This window comes from Hemiscyllium ocellatum, chromosome 6 (assembly GCF_020745735.1).
Source record: "Hemiscyllium ocellatum isolate sHemOce1 chromosome 6, sHemOce1.pat.X.cur, whole genome shotgun sequence".
NCBI lineage: Eukaryota > Metazoa > Chordata > Chondrichthyes > Orectolobiformes > Hemiscylliidae > Hemiscyllium > Hemiscyllium ocellatum.
This window is the reverse complement of record NC_083406.1, coordinates 86,481,728-86,503,221: the sequence shown is the minus strand read 5'-3', so window position 1 is coordinate 86,503,221 and position 21,494 is coordinate 86,481,728. Positions and strand designations below refer to the sequence as shown.

At 41.8% G+C, this 21,494-nt stretch overlaps 1 protein-coding gene across 2 annotated transcripts in view; it reads right to left on the bottom strand.

Annotated features, from left to right (window-relative positions):
• The window catches only part of wasf3b (WASP family member 3b), a 114,469-nt gene that overhangs the window by 48,864 nt on the left and 44,111 nt on the right, over positions 1 to 21,494 (bottom strand). For both annotated transcript variants that reach the window (XM_060826751.1, XM_060826752.1), the window contains exon 4: positions 4,876 to 5,010. In XM_060826751.1, the coding sequence (XP_060682734.1) occupies positions 4,876 to 5,010 (135 nt within the window). The remainder of the gene's footprint in view (positions 1 to 4,875; positions 5,011 to 21,494) is intronic.

Sequence of the window (21,494 nt, the reverse complement as noted above, 5' to 3'; positions counted from 1 at the left end):
TCATCCGCAAATCAAGTGCACAAGGTCAAGGCAATTCCCAGTTTCACAAACCTGACCTCTAAAAATATCCATGCAAACATCAGATTTTCCAACCAAGGCTGTAGATTTTATTAGAAAATGTAAGTAGTGATGCCTTGGCTGAAGGCTTGCCTCAGGGATTTAGAACTTTGTCCAAATTTATAAGAAGAATAAAAGGAAAAATATCCCTGACAACCCTCAAATTCCCCATGCCCTGTACTCATCCTAATAACCCTTCATAAACTTCATCTGTCCTATGCCCAGTATCCTACTCCATAACCCCTCATATACTATGTTAAAAATTATTCCCATGCACTCATCATCTAACTGAAATAACTGCACACAGACCGGTATTCTGTCACCCTTTACTCACATGTACACAGTACACTGACTGTGGCCAGCTAGCCAGCCAGCCAGCCCGAGGTCAGTCATCTGAATTAAAGAGATTTCCTGGTTATTATTTTTTTATTTTATTAAACAATACAAAATACAGTTAACAATAAACAGAAAGCAACAATTCACAAATAAAAACAATATATACAAAGGAAAGGGCAGCAAAGCCAAACCTCAAACTCCACCATTCAACCAGTTTTCAGGGAGATGAGGAAAAACCTCAAATCCGACTTCCATTCATCACAAAGATAACAGTAACAAACATAGGCAAGATCGCGCAATCAAATCAGAAACAGTGCATAGAACACAGACCCAATATAGCTATATAAAAAAAAGACACCTGACACCAGTCCGCATCACGTACTGATCAGACCGTCCTTGGCTAGCCTTCCTGCAGGATAGTAGTCAGCCTTCTGATTTCTTGCCGCCCTGCATACTGACTGACCCTCCCCAGGCCTGCTTCCCTCCAGGCTGGTCTTCGACCACCCAGTTCCCAGTCATCCCGCATACTGAGCCACTTTCCTACGAGCTGGTTGTTGGCCTTCCGGTCTCCAGCTGCCTGCATACTGACTGACTCTCCCCAGCCCACTTTCCTCTGCGACAGATGTTGGCCACCAGCTCCCGATCACCCCACGTTCTAACCAAACCACTCCCAACCTGTTTTCCTACAGTCAGGCTGTCGGCCTTCCAGCACTGGGCCATCCTGCATACTGACTGAATCTCACGGGCTGACGTCAGTCACCCCTACATTTTGCACTGACCAGCCAACCCTATACTGGCTTTCATGCAAGAATGCTATCAATTGCCTTGCCCGCCTGTCCCATGTCCTCCCAGCCCGCTTTCCTCCAGATAGGTCATCAACTCTCTAGCCCCCAGCCAGCCCATGTACTGGCTGCCCCTCCCTTGACAGCGGCTCACAGGAATGTTGTCGGCTGCCTAGCCCCCAGCCACCTTGCATACTAACAGATCCCCCTCCCAGCCCGCTATCTCCCAGGCCAGTCATTCACCCTCCAACTCCCGGCCACCTCACGTACTGACTAGCCTACTCTGGCCCGCACTCTCAAATTAATTGCCAGGTCAGCCAGGGTTTTCCTGATTGACTTAGGTTTACAACCCCAATGACCTCTAGTCAATGGGGTCAACCTGGCTCGAACCACTATACAAACCTTCCATACAGTCCAAATCAACATAAACCTGCACACCCAATGATTTATAGCCACTTTTCCAAGTGTCAACTCATGCCAATATATGACCCTCCCAGCCACCACTCTTCATTCTTACAGCTACCATGCATGTATACCCAGTAACCACCATGAGATGACCACAAGACCATTCAAATTGAAAATATACATTCTAAATGTCAATTGGAGACTTCAATGCATTGAAAAAAAAAATGCTCTCATTCGTTAAAAAATAGATTTACATCCCTTCAATTACACGGCCCTTATAACAAGATGTGGAATTCGTAGTCTCAAGCTGCTTGAAATTCATAGTCTCAATCATGAAATGACATACATACTATTGGGAAAGTGAATAATTGTAGAATCAATCATGCATCAGTAATCCAGTAAGGGTAAACCTCAGGCTTATGTCAACATACAGACTGAAATAACAAGCATTCTTATTTTCAATATTACAGATGCTCCCCCCCCACCAAAGATATGAAAAGCATGATTTTTAATTGCTTCAGCACTTCCTCTTGACATTTCTGGCAGTTTCTCTTGACAGGCCCTCTTCACACTTTTAGCAGATTTGACAGTTCACAACTCTGTTGACAATTCCAATTAGGATTGACAGTTGTTTAGTTTATGCCCAATTTATTCATTAACAATTTCAAAGGACACCTTACTTCTCTCAAAGAGAGAATGGTCTTTCCTAAAAGATGCTAACTTGACTCAAAGGTCTCTGTGGATCATATTCCTTGCCTCTTGAAAAAGCACCTTGGCTATCCAAATGCTTTCATAAGGTTTAGACCTGCCCTTTGACTAATCTAACCTCTGGACACCCAGACCACAAATGGACAAAAAAAGTGGAAACAACTGCTAATTTGTATAGCCTGTTGCCTCCATGAATTATACACATGCAAAATTTGACACCATCCTACTTTTGTCCATGAAAAAGGTAGGTGCCGTGGTCAGAGCAGACTTTCAAATTTCAGACATTTTCAACATTTCCACCTGACAGAAACCTCTGCACTGAATTACTCAACACCTGGCTACCCAAAATCTATTCACCATCTACAAGGCGTTTTTCAGGAGTCAGAATTAAATAAATTCTTTTTCTTTGGATGAGTACAGCTCCAGCAACACACAAGCAGGTGAACATCATTCAGGTCAAAGCAGTCCACTTGATGGCAATGCATTCAAAATCTTAAACATTCATTCTCTCCATCACCAGAGCACTGTGGATCCCTTGTATATCAAATGTAAGGGTAAATAGCAACAATGTATCAATGCTTCTTTGAAAATGCCTTCAAAATGCAAACACAAACTAGAATAATAACAGCAACCGGTCTAGATGAGATACCACCACCTACAAGTTCCTCTTCATGTCATAGACTGTTCTTTTTCACAGATTCCTTTCTCATTACTAGGTCAATCTTTAGCTAACTAGGTTACATAGCACAAATGGACAAAGAAATGGATTCAACCACATAGTGAAGAGGAAATTGAGGTTACGGTGTTTGGTACCATAGTTTGCTTCATTCTTCAGGAGCTCAGATTAAACTCTAGCTTCAACATAATATTGATAAATGGAGAGGAAACTAACGTTTTGGTAATTCCCAGCAACCACATTAGTGAAATATATCTGTTTCCTAATTATTTGGAACTGCTGTATATACCTTTCATCATAAGTGCTACCTAAGAGTTGAAGCTCAAATTTTAAGCAATCACTTAAATGCAGCTAATTCATATTGTGAATAGAAAGGAGAGAAACCATAGTCACAGTGCAGCCATGTCAGATTGCTCACATTCGTGCAACAGAGCAAACACAAATGAATGAGACAGTGCCACAATGATGAACCCAAACTTGCGTCTACACAATCATTGCATTTTTTAAAGTTTTTGCCACTGTTTGAGTGTACTTACTAAAATATATTATTGGGGTGACTTTTCCAATAATTTAGTAATATGTACACATTACCTGAAAGAATACTGGGTTTTTACAATAATTTAAAAGGTTAAAATAGACAGTCAACAACATAGGCAATATGGTGAAAATTAGAGCAAAATATTTCAAAAGCTGGAAGTCTAAAATAAAAACAGAAAATGCTGTTAATACTGAGCACATCAGGTAGTATCTGTGGAGAAAGAAATAGACTTTGACATTTTAAGTCAATGGGCATGCCAAACATAAAACATTGATTTGGTTGAATTCTCCTAAACATATTTCCAACATTTGTGTTTTTTTTTAACTGAAGGGCACAAATTACTCTTGGGTAGTAACACAAAAAGGGAAAGTAATGGACTGGCCATCCACAATGTGATAACTAATGATAAATACCAGTACATTTAAAAAAAGGGGGGAATGGAAGGCAAGTCAGCTAAACCTGACATACTTGTTGGTTAAATGGTCTACTTTATACCAATGAAATCCAAGCAGCAACAAGACTTCAGGCAAATCTAATAATGGGAAGACATTTGCAAAACATAATTCAGAAATTACCCTCGCAGGGGTGGATCAGTGGTTAGCACTGCTGCCACACAACACCAGGGACCTGGCTTTGATTCCAACCTCAGTCACTGTCTGTGTGGAGTTTGCACTTTCTCCACCGTGTATGTGTGGGTTTCGTCCCACAGTCCAAAGATGTGCAGGTTATGTGGATTGGCCATGGGAAGTGCAGGGTTACTGGGATGGGGAGTGGGGTTCTAGATAGTTTGCTCTTTGGAGGGTCAGTGTGCATCAATGGGCTGAATGGCCTGCTTCCATATTGTAGGGATTCCATGATTCAATCGTTCAATGTGATGAATTGCTTAGATTATGCACATAGGAATGATTATACATTGTTTTCAGTCTATTTCAGAAAACATAAAGCTAAGTTAGATCAATAAGCACTTTAACACTTAATTATTTATACTGCATCCTAATTACAGTATATAATACATTTGAGGTTGAGCAGGGTTAACTTCTTAATTAAACATTTAGGGACAAGGAGCAAAAGCAGGTAAATGGTGTTATGCTACATATCAGCCATGATCACATTGAATCATAGAACAGGCTCAAGGTGCTGAATGGCTTACTCCTGTTCCTGTATTCTTATCTCTAGTCATTAAGAAGAAAGTAACTCATCACTAAGGGTACAATCTGTATCATTAAGTCAAAAAGGTCCTTATTTGTTTTCCTACAGGAATCTTGGGCTGCCTTTAATTAGGATTCAAAAATTGAAAAGAAAATCATTAGGAATATCTTTAAGGAAATCAAATAAATCATAAGATTCATTAACCCTAGCACTGAATTACTTACCTTCTTCCACTGTGGAGTCCAGTTGAGTAACTTTGACAGCCAAACGATCAATTCTATCTTGGAGAGAGTTTGCTCGGATATGGAAGTTGTTAGCTTCATTAAACAGCTCACCAAATATATCCTCTGCATGTTTGCCTTAACAGATTGACAGAGCAAATGTTTAAGAATAAAAATGAAAATCAATATTTTCAAATAACAGAACCACCATATAAACTAAACATATTGAATACTTTTCCATTAGCTTTGTAACAAAGTAGCAATTCTCGTTGATAATTTCCTATTGCTCTGAGCAGCAGACTACACTACATGGAATCACACTGTCCAGGTAACTCTTCCCCCTCTCGGGCATGTTGCAGCATTCATGGTTTGGACTCCAATTCAGCAACTTTAAGCCGAAGTTTCTCAAGCACCAACACTTGCTGAGGTCACCAATCTGGGCTCTGTGGATTGCACCAGTGTTCACAAGCTCCCACACACATCAGTAGTACTGAGCAATTGATAACAGAATATAGAAAAACATATACTAAAGTGGAATTAATCATGATTTGGATCCAGTTTGAAAGATACCATGCTACCATAAAACTACTCAAAACAAAAATGCATTTATTTGCATAGTATTTCATAACTTTTCAGACTGAATGCCTGTGACCAGTGCTGTATCACAAGGATCGGTGCTGAGTCCGCTGCTTTTCGTCAGTTATATAAATAATTTGGTTTGGATGTGAACATGGGTGGATTAGTTAATAAGTCTGCAAATGACACCAAAATTGGCGGAACAGTGGACAGCAAAGAAGGTTACCTCAGATTACAATGGGATCTTGAGCAGATGGAGTACAAGTTAGATAAATGTGAGGTGCTGCATTTTGGAAAGGCAAATCAGAGTAGGACTTGTACATTTAATGATAAGGTCCTGGGTAGTGTTGCTGAACAAAGACCTTGGAGTGCTGGTTCATAGTTCCTTGCAAATAGAATCACAGATAGATAGGATAGTGAAGAAGGTGTTTAGCATGCGTTCCTTTATTAGTCACTGCATTGAGCATAGGAGTTGGGAGGTCATGTTACCGCTGTACTGGACTTTGGTTAGGCCACTTTTGTAATATTGTGTGCAACTCTGGTCTCCCTCCTATCAGAATCATGCTGTGAAACTTGAAAGGGTTCAGAGATTTACAAAGATGTTGCCAGGGTTGGAAGGTTTGAGCTATAGGGAGAGGTTGAATAGGCTGGGGCTGTTCTCCCTGCAGCATCAGAGGCTCAGGGGTGACCTTATAGGGGTTTATAAAATCATGAGGGGCATGGATAGGGTAAATAGACAAGGACTTTTCCCTGGATTGGGGGCAGTTTCCCTGGGTTTAAGGTGAGAGGGGAAAGATTGAAAAAGAGACCGAAGGAGCAACTTTTTCATGCAAAGGATGCTGTGTGTATGGAAATAAGCTGCCTGGGGAAGTGGTGGATGGACTCTGGTACAATTACAACGTTTACAAAGGCATCTGGATGGGTCCATAGATAGAAAGGGCTCAGAGGGACATGGGCCAAGTGCTGGCAAATGGGACTAGATTAATTTAGGACATCTGGTCGGCATGGGCGAGTTGGACTGAAGGGTCGGTTTCCATGTTGTACATCGCTATGACTCGATGACTCTAACTGTCATAATATTTCACTAACTTCACTCGGCATGTCTGGTGGGTTGTCAAATTTGACATGTTTTGTGTTACAATCATGGTACAAGTTGTTAAGTGCGCTCATAATGAATAAGAAATTTACTAAATAAAACTAAGAACTGTAGATGCTGCAAAATCAGAGATGAAAATAGAAATTGCTGGAAAAGCTCAGCAAGTCTGGCAGCATCAGAGAAATCAGAGTTAATCTGTCAGTCAGTTCTTAAAGTTTGTGAGATACGATTTCCCATGCACAAAGCGATGTTGACTATCCCGAATCAGTCCTAGCCTTTCCATATACATGTACATCCTGTCCCTCAGGATTCCCTCCAACAACTTGCCCACCAACGACATCAGGCTCACTGGTCTATAGTTCCCTGCCTTGTCCTTACCACACTTCTTAAATAGTAGCACCACGTTAGCCAACCTCCAGTCTTCTGGCACCTCACCTGTGACTATCAATGATACAAATATCTCAGCAAGAGGCCCAGCAGTCACTTCTCTAGCTCCCCACAGAGTTCTAGGATACACCTGATCAGGTCCTGGGGATTTATCCACCTTCATGCATTTCAAGACACCCAGCACTTCCTCCTCTGTAATATGGACATTTTGCAAGGTGTCACCATCTATTTCCCTACAGTCTATATCTTCCATATCCTTTTCCACAGTAAATACTGATGCACAATACTCGTTCAGTCTCTGCCCCATTTTCTGCGGCTCCACACAAAGGCCGCATTGCTGATCTCTGAGGACCCCACCACCAAGGATATATTTCCCTCCCCTCCCCTATCAGCGTTCCGCAAGGACCACTCCCTTCGTGACTCCCTTGTCAGATCCACACCCCCCACCAACCCAACCTCCACCCCCGGCACCTTCCCCTGCAACCGCAGGAAATGTAAAACTTGCGCCCACACCTCCACACTCACTTCCCTCCAAGGCCCCAAGGGATCCTTCCATATCCGCCACAAGTTCACCTGTACCTCCACACACATCATCTATTGCATCCGCTGCACCCGATGTGGCCTCCTCTATATTGGTGAGACAGGCCGCTTACTTGCGGAACGCTTCAGAGAACACCTCTGGGCCGCCCGAACCAACCAACCCAATCACCCCGTGGCTCAACACTTTAACTCCCCCTCCCACTCCACCGAGGACATGCAGGTCCTTGGACTCCTCCACCGGCAGAACACAACTACACGACGGCTGGAGGAGGAGCGCCTCATCTTCCGCCTGGGAACCCTCCAACCACAAGGTATGAATTCAGATTTCTCCAGCTTCCTCATTTCCCCTCCCCCCACCGGGTCTCAGTCGGTTCCCTCAACTCAGCACCGCCCGCCTAACCTGCAATCCTCTTCCTGACCTCTCCGCCCCCACCCCACTCCGGCCTATCACCCTCACCTTGACCTCCTTCCACCTATCACATCTCCATCGCCCCTCCCCCTAGTCCCTCCTCCCTACCTTTTATCTCAGCCGGCTTGGCTCTCTCTCTCTTATTCCTGATGAAGGGCTTATGCTCGAAACGTCGAATTCTCTATTCCTGAGATGCTGCCTAACCTGCTGTGCTTTGACCAGCAACACATTTGCAGCTGATCTCTGAGGGGCCTTATTCTCTCCCGAGTTACCTTTTTGTCCTTAATGTATTTGTAAAAACCCTTTGGATTCTCCTTAATTCTATTTGCCAAAGCAATCTGATGTCCCCTTTTTGCCCTCCCGATTTCTCTCTTAAGTATACTCCTCCTGCCTTTATACTCCAACGATTCACTCGATCTATCCTGTCTGTACCTTACAGATGCTTGCTTGATTTGGTTCAATTTTAGCAGTCTGGCTGTTCACTGAAAGCAGGCAGTCAGCGAGGCTGCGGTCCAAGAGACAGCCACAAGAAAGAAGGTGTTCCATTCTGAATATCTCTCCATCATATCTCTCTCTCTCTCTCTCTCTCTCCCCTTTTCCATCACTATTTTAAATCTAATAGAATTATGGTCGCTGGCCCTAAAGTGCTCCCCCACTGACACCTCACTCACTTGTCCTGCCTTATTTCTCAAGAGCAGGTCAAGTTTTGCACCTTCTCTAGTAGGTACATCCACATATTGAATCAGAAAATTTTCTTGTACACATTTAACAAATTCCCCTCTATGTAAACCTTTAACCCTATGGCAGTCCCAGTCTATGTGTGGAACATTAAAATCCCCTACCATAATCACCCTATTACTCTTACGTATAACGGAGATCTCCTTACAAATGTGTAAGGGAGGGGGGAAGTGGGTGAATTCTATGTTACAATCCCAATAAGGTGATCATCCCTTTCTTATTACTTAGTTTCACCCAAATAACTCCCCTGGATGTATTCCCAGGAATATTCTCCCTAAGCACAGCTGTAATGTAACCATAAATGCCACCACCCCTCCTCTCTTGCCTCCCTTTCTATCCTTCCTATAATATTTGTATCCTGAAATATTAAGCTGCCAGTCCTGACCATCCCTAAGCCACATCTCTGTAGTTGCCCTGATATCCCATTTTCCTAGGTGTAAGTGAGGACTGCAGATGCTGGGGATTAGAGTCAGGAGTGTGGTGCTGGAAATGCACAGTAGGTCAGGCAGCATCCAAGGAGCAGGAGAATCAACATTCGGGCAAAAGCCCTTCATCAGGGCTTCAAATAGCCTTCTCCTCGGATGCTGTCTGACCTGCTGTGCTGTCCCATTTTCCCACCCATGCCAAATCAATCTGCTTTCCCTGTTTGGCATTGAAATAAATGCAGTTTAATTATCTATCCTACCTTGTGTTCTGTTTTGGTCCTGCCGGCCCTGATTGTTTGACTTGCCCCTTTTCCCAACTGTACCAGTCTCAGATTGATTTCTTTTCTCATTATCTCCAAGTCCCACCCTTCCCACCTTACTAGTTTAAATCCTCCCGAGCAGCTCTAGCAAATATTAGTCCCCTTCCAATTCAGGCACAATCTGTCCTTCTTGTACAGGTCACTTCCACCCTAGAACAGATTCCAATGATCCAAAAAGGTGAACCCTTCTCCCTTGCACCAGCTCCCCAGCCACACCTACTCTATCCTCCGATTCCTACCTTCACTAGTTCATAAGGTCTTAGACATTTAACATAGAACATAGAAAAATACAGCACAGTAGAGGCCCTTTGGCCCTCGATGTTGCGCCAATCCAAGCCCACCTAACCTACACTAGCCCACTATCCTCCATATGCCTATCCAACACCCGTTTAAATGCCCATAAAAGAGAGAGAGTCCACCACTGCTACTGGCAGGGCATTCCATGAACTCACGACTCACTGAGTAAAGAATCTACCCCTAACATCTGTCCTATACCTACCACCCCTTAATTTAAAGCTATGCCCCTCATAATAGCTGACTCCATATGTGGAAAAGGTTCTCATGGTCAACCCTATCTAAACCCCTAATCATCTTGTACACCTCTATCAAGTCACCCCTAAACCAACTTTTCTCCAATGAAAACAGCCCCAAGTGCTTCAGCCTTTCCTCATACGATCTTCCTACCGTACCAAGCAACATTCAGGTAAACCTCCTCTGCATCTATTCCAGTGCCTCCACATCCTTCCTATAGTATGGCGACCAAAACTGCACACAATACTCCAGATGCGGCCGCACCAGAGTCTTATACAACTGCAACGTGACCTCAGGACTCCGGAACTCAATTCCTCTACCAATAAAAGCTAGTACGCCATATGCCTTCTTCACAGCACTATTTTCCTGGGTGGCAACTTTCAGAGATCTGTGTACATGGACACCAAGATCCCTCTGCTCATCCACACTACCAAGTATCCGACCATCAGCCCAGTACCCCATCTTCTTGTTGAAGTGTTAACTCTATTCTTTTCTCGACATAGAATTTTGAACCTGTTGATTCCTTTTTCAATATTTACTGTTTTTACAACAGCTATCCAGCTTACAGTCTTTAATTTTCTATTACAGTTTAGTATATGTTACTTTTAGTTTCTTAAAATTATAGAATCCCACCAATTTTAAAACAGGCCATTTGGCCCAACAAGTTCACACCATCCATCTGAAGAGTAAGCCACTCAGACCCATTCCCCAATCCTGTTACTCTACAGTTACCCCTGATGAATGCACCTAATCTACGCATCCTTGAACACCATGGGTAGCTTAGCATGGCCAATTCACCTAACCTGCAAATCTTTGAATTGTGGGTGGAAACGGGAGCACCCAAAGGAAACTCACGCAGACATGGGGAGAACGTGCAAACTCCACACAGACAGTTGGTCAAGGTTGAAATCGAAATCGGGTCCTTGGATAGCACTGCTGCTTCACAGCGCTGTTGAACCACTGTACCACCAAAGACTTTAAAATGTGACATCTTGTTGTGCAACTCCTTTAAGTCAATCACTGAATACCAATCTCTATAGCGGATGAAATAGTAGGCCTAATGTGCTTAACCTTTCTTCATAATATAACTGCTTCATCTCAGAAACTAACTTAATGAACTTCAACAGAACAGCCTATACCCTTTTCTAATAAAGAGATCAAAACTGATTATTCTGTGAGCTCATCAACACCATATACAATTAAAGCAAGGCTTCCATTCTTTTCTACAATTTCTCTTTTCATTAAAAAGGTCAACTTTTCATTTGTTCTTGATCATTAACCTTTTGTGATTCATGCATAAGAATACCATTTCCTTCCGTACCACAGCACTCTGTAGTCTCTGCATTTAGTATTCTGCTTTTCTATTATTCCCCAAAGCGAACATCTCACAATTTTACAGATTATGGAATAAAATTTACATGATCATGTTGACATACATTTTTATAATTTTATCTACTACATCTAATTTCTGCTTTATGATCTTTTAGTAAGGCCAAACTAAATTCTTACTTTGTAAACACTGATTTAACCCAAGGGTTATGAAGTTGAAGGCATGCACTGTACCTTTAAGAGTGAGAGAGAGAATGCTACTCTGAACTGAGAGCTTACAAGCACTTGTGCATATGACAAGTTGGCAGTCCCAGAATGTACTGGAAAATTGAAATCATGTAACATCTGGCTGTGAAAGGGATACCTGAGTTTTTGGTTAATGCAAATTTAATCAATTTAAATTATGCCCCAGGATACTAAAGTCCCATCAAGACTGAATTTATTGTTTTGCCAACATTGAACCAATGAGACGATCTGATGTTGAGCATGTAAAAATGCAGATATTTTGGAAATTGGAGAGACAGAAATGCACAGACAGCCAACATCTTGCTCTCCAAGAAATTCAGAAACACTATCAAAAGGTACCTTTTCATATGAAACATATTCGCAGTAAAAAGAAAGACGACCACTCAGAGATCCTCAGCTGGAAGAGGGAAGGCAGAAGACAATAGCGGCTGTAAAGTTTTGAAATTAAGTTGATGTAATTTTATTAAGTATCTTATTGGAACAGCATATTGGTATTTAGTTGGAAGCAGGTAATAAGCAGTTAAGAGAAATGGGGGCTTAGATTTCTGAACAGTTGTTGTTTAATGTTCACTTTGAGTTAAAAAATAAATTATTTTGAGAGTTCTCAGTCACTCATTTTAACAGATGACGAGGTGAGGCGATATTTTCTGGATGTTTGGGTTAAATAATAAAGGAGTTCATTTCCATATCGTACAACAGGAGTGAGTGTGCTTTAAGTCAAATGATTCAATTATGTAAATGTTTTACGGCATATCATATGCCCAGCTGTTGTTTTGAATGAATACTGTTTTCCTCAAGATAGTTCTACCTAAGTGGTTTCTCTGCTGTATATAAAGAGGAATTGTCCTTACTACATTGACTTTGATTATTCTTGAACTACAAATAGGACAATGAATGGGGTGGTCAATGAAATTAAGTTCAATTGATGCATAAAGTATACATTGAAAGACATCAAGGATGATCATTTACTGAAGTGTTAAGAATGCACCTGCCAAGTCTGTGTAGGATAAGACTCATGCTTTGTTTATGCCTTGTGTTTCGAGGAACTATGGGTAGAAGCATTGAAAGCCTGGAACAGAGACAGAATTTGGCTCAAAGTCACACTGTGTACACTCAGCATTCATTGTTGTAATCAAATGGTCAATGGTTAATCACTGACGACTACAGAAAGAATTGATGGCATGACTGACCAGAGATCTAACCCCTTTTGGAGTTATTTGAAGACTTTATCATATATGTGTTAAGGGCTGTTTATAATTTGGTGACTTGTTATGGAAAGACTAACTGGAGTTATTTTAAGATTTTGGATCAGGGACAGATAATATTTGGGCAATTATAAAATTTAACTTTTTTCCATTCTGACACAAAATAGCTACACATAAATAAATTTAATACATACATAAATTGCTTTCCTTTCAACAAAGTTATTGTTCCTTCTTTCATGCTACTTTTCTCATCATAATTTAGATCAGCATTTATAATTGTTTTATAACGGTTATATTATCAAGCTCAAAAACATTGTTGTTTTATTCCCAGATATTGTCACGGATTCTTGTTACATCCAGAGTACAGCTCCAAATCCAAGTCAAACTCCACAGGGACACACACTACAATCCAACTCAAGGACTGATTGGTGCAGATAAATCACAAATGCCAGAAAACCCATCGATTTGTAGTAATAGGAAGAAATAAGCAAAAATGTGCCTTAAATGTATACTGCAACTCTCTGATTCCACTTGCCCTATGCCAATTTGTTCGTGCATCAGGTAGTACGAGAAATTATTAGCATTGTGACTCCACTTCCTAAATTTAACAGAGCTGCTCATACTTCCTTCATATACTCTCTCCTTTCATGGTTCTATGTTGTTAATACACACAACAGGTCTCTTCCACTCAAGCTCTGATATGCCCTGAATCCATTTCCTTTTGCATCCTCACTTAAACAGCCCCTTGTACGATAGTGCTAAAGAAAGGATCCTAATACCAAATTAGTTCAAATTTTACATAATAAGTGACAACAGCTTAATTTAAAAAATCATAAGCTCACCTCAAAATATTTGTCCTGCCAAATGGTTCATTTATTTAACTGTTAGCCCTGACATAATATACAGCTACTAAATGCTCTAAATAGATTTTGGAATTCCTTTACAAAATATGCCAAAGATAGTTAATCTACCAAGTCATTTATTTCATGCAATTGAGTGAAGATTACATAGTCACTGATTCAAAAAAATAGGTTAATCTCCTGAGAAGCATTAACACAAACAACACAGCCATGGAGAAGACCTGAATGTCTCTCAAACAGCTGAAAGGATTCAAGCAGTAATTCAAGTTGTTGAATCATAGCGACATCAATATACACAGCACAGAAACAGACCCTTCAGTCCAACTCGTCCATGCCGATCTGATATCCCAAACTAATCTAGTCCCACATGCCAGCACCCAGCTCATATCCCTCCAAACCCTTCCCATTCATTTACCCATCCAGATGCCTTTCAAATGTTGCATTTGTACCAGCCTCCATCACTTCTGGCAGCTCATTCCATGCACGTACCACCCTCTGCTTGAAAAGGTTGCTCCTTAGGTCTCTTTTATATCATTCCCCTCTCACCCTAAACCTATGTCCTCTAGTTCTGGACTCCCCCCCCACCCCAGGGAAAAGACCTTGTCTATTTATCCTATTCATGCCCCTCACGATTTTATAAACCTCTAGAGTCAGCCCTCAGCCTCAGACACTCCAGGGAAAACAACCCCAGCCTATTCAACCTCTCCCAATAGAAAAATCCTCCAACCCTTCACTATCCTATCTACTTGCAACTCCAATTTCAAGGAACTATGAACTTGCACTCCATGGTCTCTTTGTTCAGCAACACTCCCTAGGACCTTACCGTTAAGTGTATAAATCCTGCTAAGATTTGCTTTCCCAAAATGTAAACCTCGGTTTTATCCAAATTAATCTCCATCTGCCACTCCTCAGCTCACTGGCCCATCTGATCAAGATCACCTTGTAATCGGAGGTAATCTTCTTCGCTGTCCACTACACCTTCAATTTGGGTGTCATCTGCAAACTTACCTCTTCTGCTCACATCCAAATGATTCAGATAAAAGACGAAAAGCAGTAGACCCAGCACTGATCCTTGTGGCACTCCACTAATCACAGGCCTCCAGTCTGAAAAACAAATCTCCAGCACTACATCTGTCTTCTACTTTCAATCCAGTTCTTTTCCAGATGGCTAGTTCTCCCTATAGTCCATGAGATTTAACCTTGCTAACCAGTCTCCCATGGAGCCTTGTCGAACACCTTACTGAAGTCCATATAGATCACATCCACCGCTCTACCCTCAATCCTCTTTGTTACTTCTTCAAAAAAAATCAATCAAGTTCAAGAAACATGATTTCCCACGCACAAAGCCATGCTGACTATCTCTAATCAGTCCTTGCCTTTCCAAATACATGTACATCCTATCTCTCAGAATTCCCTCCAATAACTTGCTCACCACCAACATTAAGCCTACTGGTCTATAGTTCTCTGGCTTGTCCTTACCACCTTTCTTAAACACTAGTCAACCTCCAGTCTTCCATATCTCAGCAAGAGGCCCAGCAATCACTTCTCTAGCTTCCCACAGAGTTGTAAGGTACACTTGATCAGGTCCTGGGGATTTATCCACTTTTATGCGTTTCAAGACAGCCAGCACTTCCTCTTCTGTAATACGGACATTTTTAAACGCGACACTATATATTTCACAAAATTCTATATATTCCAGTCGTTTTCCACAGTAAGCACTGATGCAAAATACTAGTTTAGTATCTCCCCCACCTCCTGTGGCTCCACACAAAGACAGCCCTGCTGATCTTTGAGAGGCCCTGTTCTCTCCCTAGTTGCCTTTTTGTCCTTAATGTATTTGTACAAAAACCTTTGGATTCCCCTTAACCTTATTTGCCAAAGCTGGCTCATGTTCCTTTTTTGCCCTCCTGATTTCCATCTTAAGTATACTCCTACTGCTTTCTTACCCTAAGGATTCACTTGATCTATCCTGACTATACCTGACATATGCTTCCTTCTTTTTCTTAACCAAACCCTCAATTTCTTTAGTCATCCGGCATTCCCCACAACAACCAGCCGTTTCTTTCATTCTAGCAGGAAAATACTGTCTCTGGACTTTCGTTATCTCATTTCTAAAGAATTCACATTTTCTAGTCGTCCCTTTACCTGCGGTCATCTCCCCCCAATCAGCTTTTTGAAAGTTTTAGATTAGATTCCCTAGAGTGTGGAAACAGACCCTTCGGTCCCGCAAGTCCACACCGACCCTCAGAAGAGTAACCCACCCAGACCCATTTCCCTCTGACTAATGCATCTAGGTCAATTTCTGGAATGGCGGGACTTCCTTACACTGAAAGACTGGAGTGACTGGGCTTGTATACCCTTGAGTTTAGAAGACTTAAGAGGGGATCTGATTTAGACACGTAAGATTATTAAAGGATTGGACACTCTGGAGGCAGGAAACAGGTTTCCGTTGATAGGTGAGTGCTGAACCAGAGGACACAGCTTAAAAATACGGGGTAGACCATTTAGGACAGAGATGAGGAGAAACTTCTTCACCCAGAGAGTGGTGGCTGTGTGGAATGCTCTGCCCCTGAGGGCAGTGGAGGCCCATTCTCTGGATTCATTTAAGAAAGAGTTGGATAGAGCTCTCAAGGATAGCGGAATCTAGGGCTATGGAGATAAGGCTTTAACAGGCCATGATCATATTGAATGGTGGTGCAGGCTCGAAGGGAAGAATGGCCTACTCCTGCACCTATTGTCTAATACAATGGGCAATTCACCTGACCTGCACATCTTTGTGATTGTGGGAGGAAACCAGAGCACCAGAGGAAACCCATGCAGACACAGGGAGAATGTGCAAACTCCACACAGGCAGTCACCAGAGGCTGGAATCGAACCTGGGACCCTGGTGCTGTGAGGTAGCAGTGCTAACCATTGAGCCACTGTGCGGCCCTAAATACCTAATTCCTAATTCTTGCCTAATACTGTCAAAATTAGCCTTCCTCTAATTTAGGATTTCAACTTTAAATCTAGTCTATCCTTTTCCACCACTATTTTAAAACTAATAGAATCATGTCGCTAGCCCCAAAGTGCTCCCCCACTGACACCTCAGTCACCTGCCCTGTCTTTATTTCCCAAGAGTAGATGCAAAACTTGACCTTCTCTAGGACATACATCCACAAACTGAATCAGGAAATTTTCTTGTACACACTTGACAAATTCCTCTCCATCTAAATTCTTAACACTATGGGAGTCCCAGTCTATGTTTGGAAATTTAAAATCCCCTACCATAACCACCCTATTATTCTTACAGATAACAGAGATCTCCTTACAAATTTGTTTCTTAATATCCTGCTGACTCTTCAGGAGACTATAATACATTCCCAATAAGGTGACCATCCCTTTCTTATTTCTCAGTTCCACCCTAATAACTTCCCTGGAGGTATTTCCAGGAATATTCTCCCTCAGTACAGCTGTAACATTATCCATGATCAAAAACACTACTCCCCCTCTTCTCTTGCCTCCCTTTCTGTCCTTCTTGTAGCATTTGTATCCTGGAACATTAAGCTGCCAGTCGTGTCTATTCCTAAGCCATGTTTCTGTAATTGCTATGATATCGCAGTCCTATGTTCCTAAGCATGCCTTGAGTTCATTTGCCTTCCCTGTTAAGCCTCATGCATTGAACTAAATGCAGTTTAATTTATTAGTCCTACCTTGTTCTCTGCTTTGTCCCTGCCTCTCCTGATTGTTTGGCTCACTTTTTTGCTCAACTGTACCAGTCTCAGATTGATCTCTTTCCTGACCATCTCCCTGAGTCTCACCCACCACATCCCCACCTTACTAGTTTAAATCCTCCCGAGCTGCTCTAGCAAATCTCCCTGCCAGTATATTAGTCCCCTTCCAATTCAGATGCAATCCATCCTTCTTGTACAGGTCACCTCTACCCCAGAAGAGATTCCAAAGATCCAAAAATGTGAATCCTTCTCCTATATACCAGCTCCTCAGCCATGCATTCATCTGCTCTCTTCTCCTATTCCTACCCTCACTAGCTCATAGCACAAGGAGGAATCCAGATATAACTACTCTCGAGGACCTCCTTTTTAAATTCCTGCCTAACTCTCTATATTCTCCTTTCAGAATCTCATCCTTTTCCCTTCCTATGTTGTTAGGTCCAGTGTGCACAATGACCTCTGCCTGGGCCCTTTCCCCCTTGAGAACATTGTGCACCCTCTGAGGCAACCTTGATCCTGACACCAGGGAGGCAACACACCATTCTGATTTTTCACTGCTGACCACAGAAACATCTGTATGTGCCTCGGACTAGACAGTCCCCTAACAACTGATCTCTTGGAACGACGTATCCCTCATTGCATTCAAGCCAGTCTCGATACCAGAAACTTGGCTATTTGTACTATATTCCTTACATTCCCTATATCACCCCCTACATTTTCCAACAGAGCATACTTGTTTGAAATGGGGATAGCTAGAGAAGACTCCTGCACCACCTATCTACCTGTCTTACCTTTCCCGGACTTAACCCATCTATGTAACTGTATCTGCAACTCTTCTCCCTTCCTATAACTGCCATCCATCACACCCCCTTGCTCTTGTAAATTCCTCATTGCTTCTAACTGACTCTCCAACCACTCCATTCGATCTAATAGGATTCATAACCAAACGGCATTTATTGCAGGTATAATCCTCATTAACATGTAAACTCTCCCTAAACTCCCACATCCAGCAAGAAGAGCATATCACTCTACTAAGGGCCATTTTTGCTTCTTCCAATCTACAGACCCAGAAACTAACATCATCTTATTCCTCTACAAAACACTGCTCCAAGCTAACTTAATACTAATGGCTTATTTTTTTAAGTTTAATCAAGAGAGATACCTCAATAAAACATATAATCAAGTAAGAACCCATCCTACTCACTATTGTAGATTTATAGCAACGCTATATTTAAAACTATTCACTTGTATGTTTCTGTGCTGTGATCTATCCCAAACAGGTTCCTCCAGTTTCAACTGTGAATTTCACTGTTTGTTAAGCTTTCCTAGACGCACTCCGATGTCCAGCAGTACATGAATTCAAACAGAAAGGCAGTAGTTGCGTAGGTTCACTGCTGTGTCACTTTGCAGTGTGGGTTTCTTTCTCTCTCTCCCTTACAAATGATGTGCTTGCTGCCTTTTCTGGATATTCATTCCCAGGTCAGAGGCAGAGATGGGACACTTTCTCAATCCATAAACCTGACTCAGAAACAGGAAGCCCACAATATCTTGAATTTTCATTCTGAGAAGCAAGTTGATTGTGTAATGTAAAAAGATTAAATTGAAATATCTCTCTGAACATTAAGCGAGGTATGTCACACCTGCATTGTCTTTGGGGATCACTGGATCAGAAAATCGCCTGCATAACCCAAGATTCCCCAAATTTAGGGCATTTACATTTGCATTATCTCAGAGGATAATGTTATCCTGCCACTGTACCTAGGGGAACATATGACTGTGAAGGAACAGTTGCGGGTTGTCTTGAGTGTCAAAGGACTGTGGGGGAGTGGCCAGAGTATCTGTGAGCATGACCAACTGACTTGTATAAAAGGGATGTGTTTTCTTTATTCAGGGCCTCACTTTCTTGACTTTGCACACCCTCGAAGAGGGTCAAAGGGGGTCACCTAGCTTGTATAAGCTTTAATAAACTTTAACTGTTTGCAGAAGTTGGTGAGTGCAAATTGCATCACGTGAGTAAAACCTTGGGAAAAGAACCTAACAATTGGAAGGCCTGACTCCATCTATTGCATTGCATAATACATAAATTTAAAAAGAAAACAAAAGCAACCTGCACTTCCTGACATTCCTGCCTCCAAAGCATATTCCCCATTCCCTATGCCTACCACCTCATACACTCCACCCAGTTCCCATAAAACCTCAAAATCTCCAGGTCAGTCTATGTTCATCTACCTAAGTACTAAAGATCCTTATACCATCCTATATCACTTATAAAAATGGAAAGAACCTCACTGTGATAATGGACTATTATGAAATCTACATTGGAAATCCTCCAGTTAATGTCAACAGATGGAGCAAAAAAGAAAGTTATCATCTCTTCTATTTACCTCTACAAGAAAGCCTGCAGTTTTGTGGGTGGCATGGTGGCACAGTGGTTAGCACTGCTGCCTCACAGCACCAGAGACCTGGGTTCAATTCCTGCCTCAGGTGACTGACTGTGTGGAGTTTGCATGTTCTCCCCGTGTCTGCGTGGGTTTCCTCCGGTTTCCTCCCATAGTCCAAAGATGTGCGGGTCAGGTGAATTGGCCATGGTAAATTGCCCGTAGTGTTAGGTAAGGGGTAAATGTAGGGGTATAGGTGGGTCGCGCTTCGGCGGGTCGGTGCGGACTTGTTGGGCTGAAGGGCCTGTTTCCACACTAAGTAATCTAATCTAAATATTTCAAAAGTTCTGGCGGGTCTCCCAGCATCTCAACAGATGCAATAAAGTTATGCTTTTTTTTAAAAAAAGCACACCATTGTGTCTACTTTCTCTAAACCTTAATGGCACGTCAGCTCACCCAGAGGGATCCCTTTTCACCAGAGTGAATTCCGTCCAAATGTATCCATGAACTAGATCCAAAAAGATATCCTAACTCTCCATGAAGGTACCCTAGCTACCAAAATGAATCCAAGTCCAGTCTTAGTCTGCACATTTCAGGTTTCAGATACCTACCTCATCAGCCTGTTCAATTTTTCAGTGGATCTTTGTTGCGACCTGGCAATGAACCCTTCTGCTAATTAAACCAAACACCCAGAAAAGCTCACTCACCTTAATTTGTTAAAGTATGAATGACAGAGAACTTCCAAATTCCACTATTTTAAAGAAAAAATATCAATTTATTCTTTAACTCTAAAAGTGTATATTAAAACAACTATTTACAACTCTAAGTCTCCTTTCTCTTAAATGCTTATTATCTGCCTCCAACTTGATAACAATAAAAAACATTTTTAAAATTACAGCAACTTAAGTTCAAAACCACACAGCGGCTTCATCATCGGTTTCTATCTTCCTCCGGCTGAAGATTTCCCTGCGTCACCTTCTGCCTTTTACTGCAAAGATGTTTCATACAACAAAAGGTACGTTTGATAGAGAGTGTTTTGAATGGCAATCCCTCTTGATGGCAGTTTACTCAAGTGTCAAAATGTCTTTTGTATGCCCCAAACATCAGATTGTCTCATTGGTTCGGGCATTGGCAAAAACAATAAATTCAAAATAGATTGGGTTTTAGTATCCTGTTAACTGATTGACTAAATTCAAATTGTGGTCAAAACAACTCCTGTACCTAGTTTACAGCCAAGTGTAACATACTTTCAATTATCCAGTACAGAACAACCTTGGTTATCCAAACATCAATTATCTGAATTTCAGTTTATCTGAACAAGATCTGAAGGTCCTATAAAAACGTTCATATATCTGAACAATCAGTCACCCGAACAAAATACACCCCGCCCATCTCATTTAGATAAATCAAAGTTGTTTAGTACACTGATTTCTAGTCAGTCACATGACAGGAGGGCTTTTGCACAAAATGTCGATTTTGTTGCTCCTCGGATACTGCCTGAACAGCTGTGCTCTTGCAGCACCACTAATCCAAAAGGTGCCTGCAAGCTGTCAATGCAAAACAGCATTCAGTCTCTCTTAAAGGTACAACTTTAACAATCATAAAGAACATATTTACAAGGTCTACCGCAAGTCACCATTTATCTAGATGATGTGCTAATAACAGGGAAGAGCAATAAGGAGCACTTAGAGAACTTGGACTTAGTCCTTAGACATTTCTCCCAGGCAGATGTATGCCTTAGAAGGGACAAATGTGTGTTTCAGCCATCCGAAATGATCTACTTGGGAAAATACAGTTGGCAAGACCATGTTATACCTGTTAGAAGATGAAGTGAGGGCAATTGAAGGTGCCCAGGCTCCTGCATCTGTACCA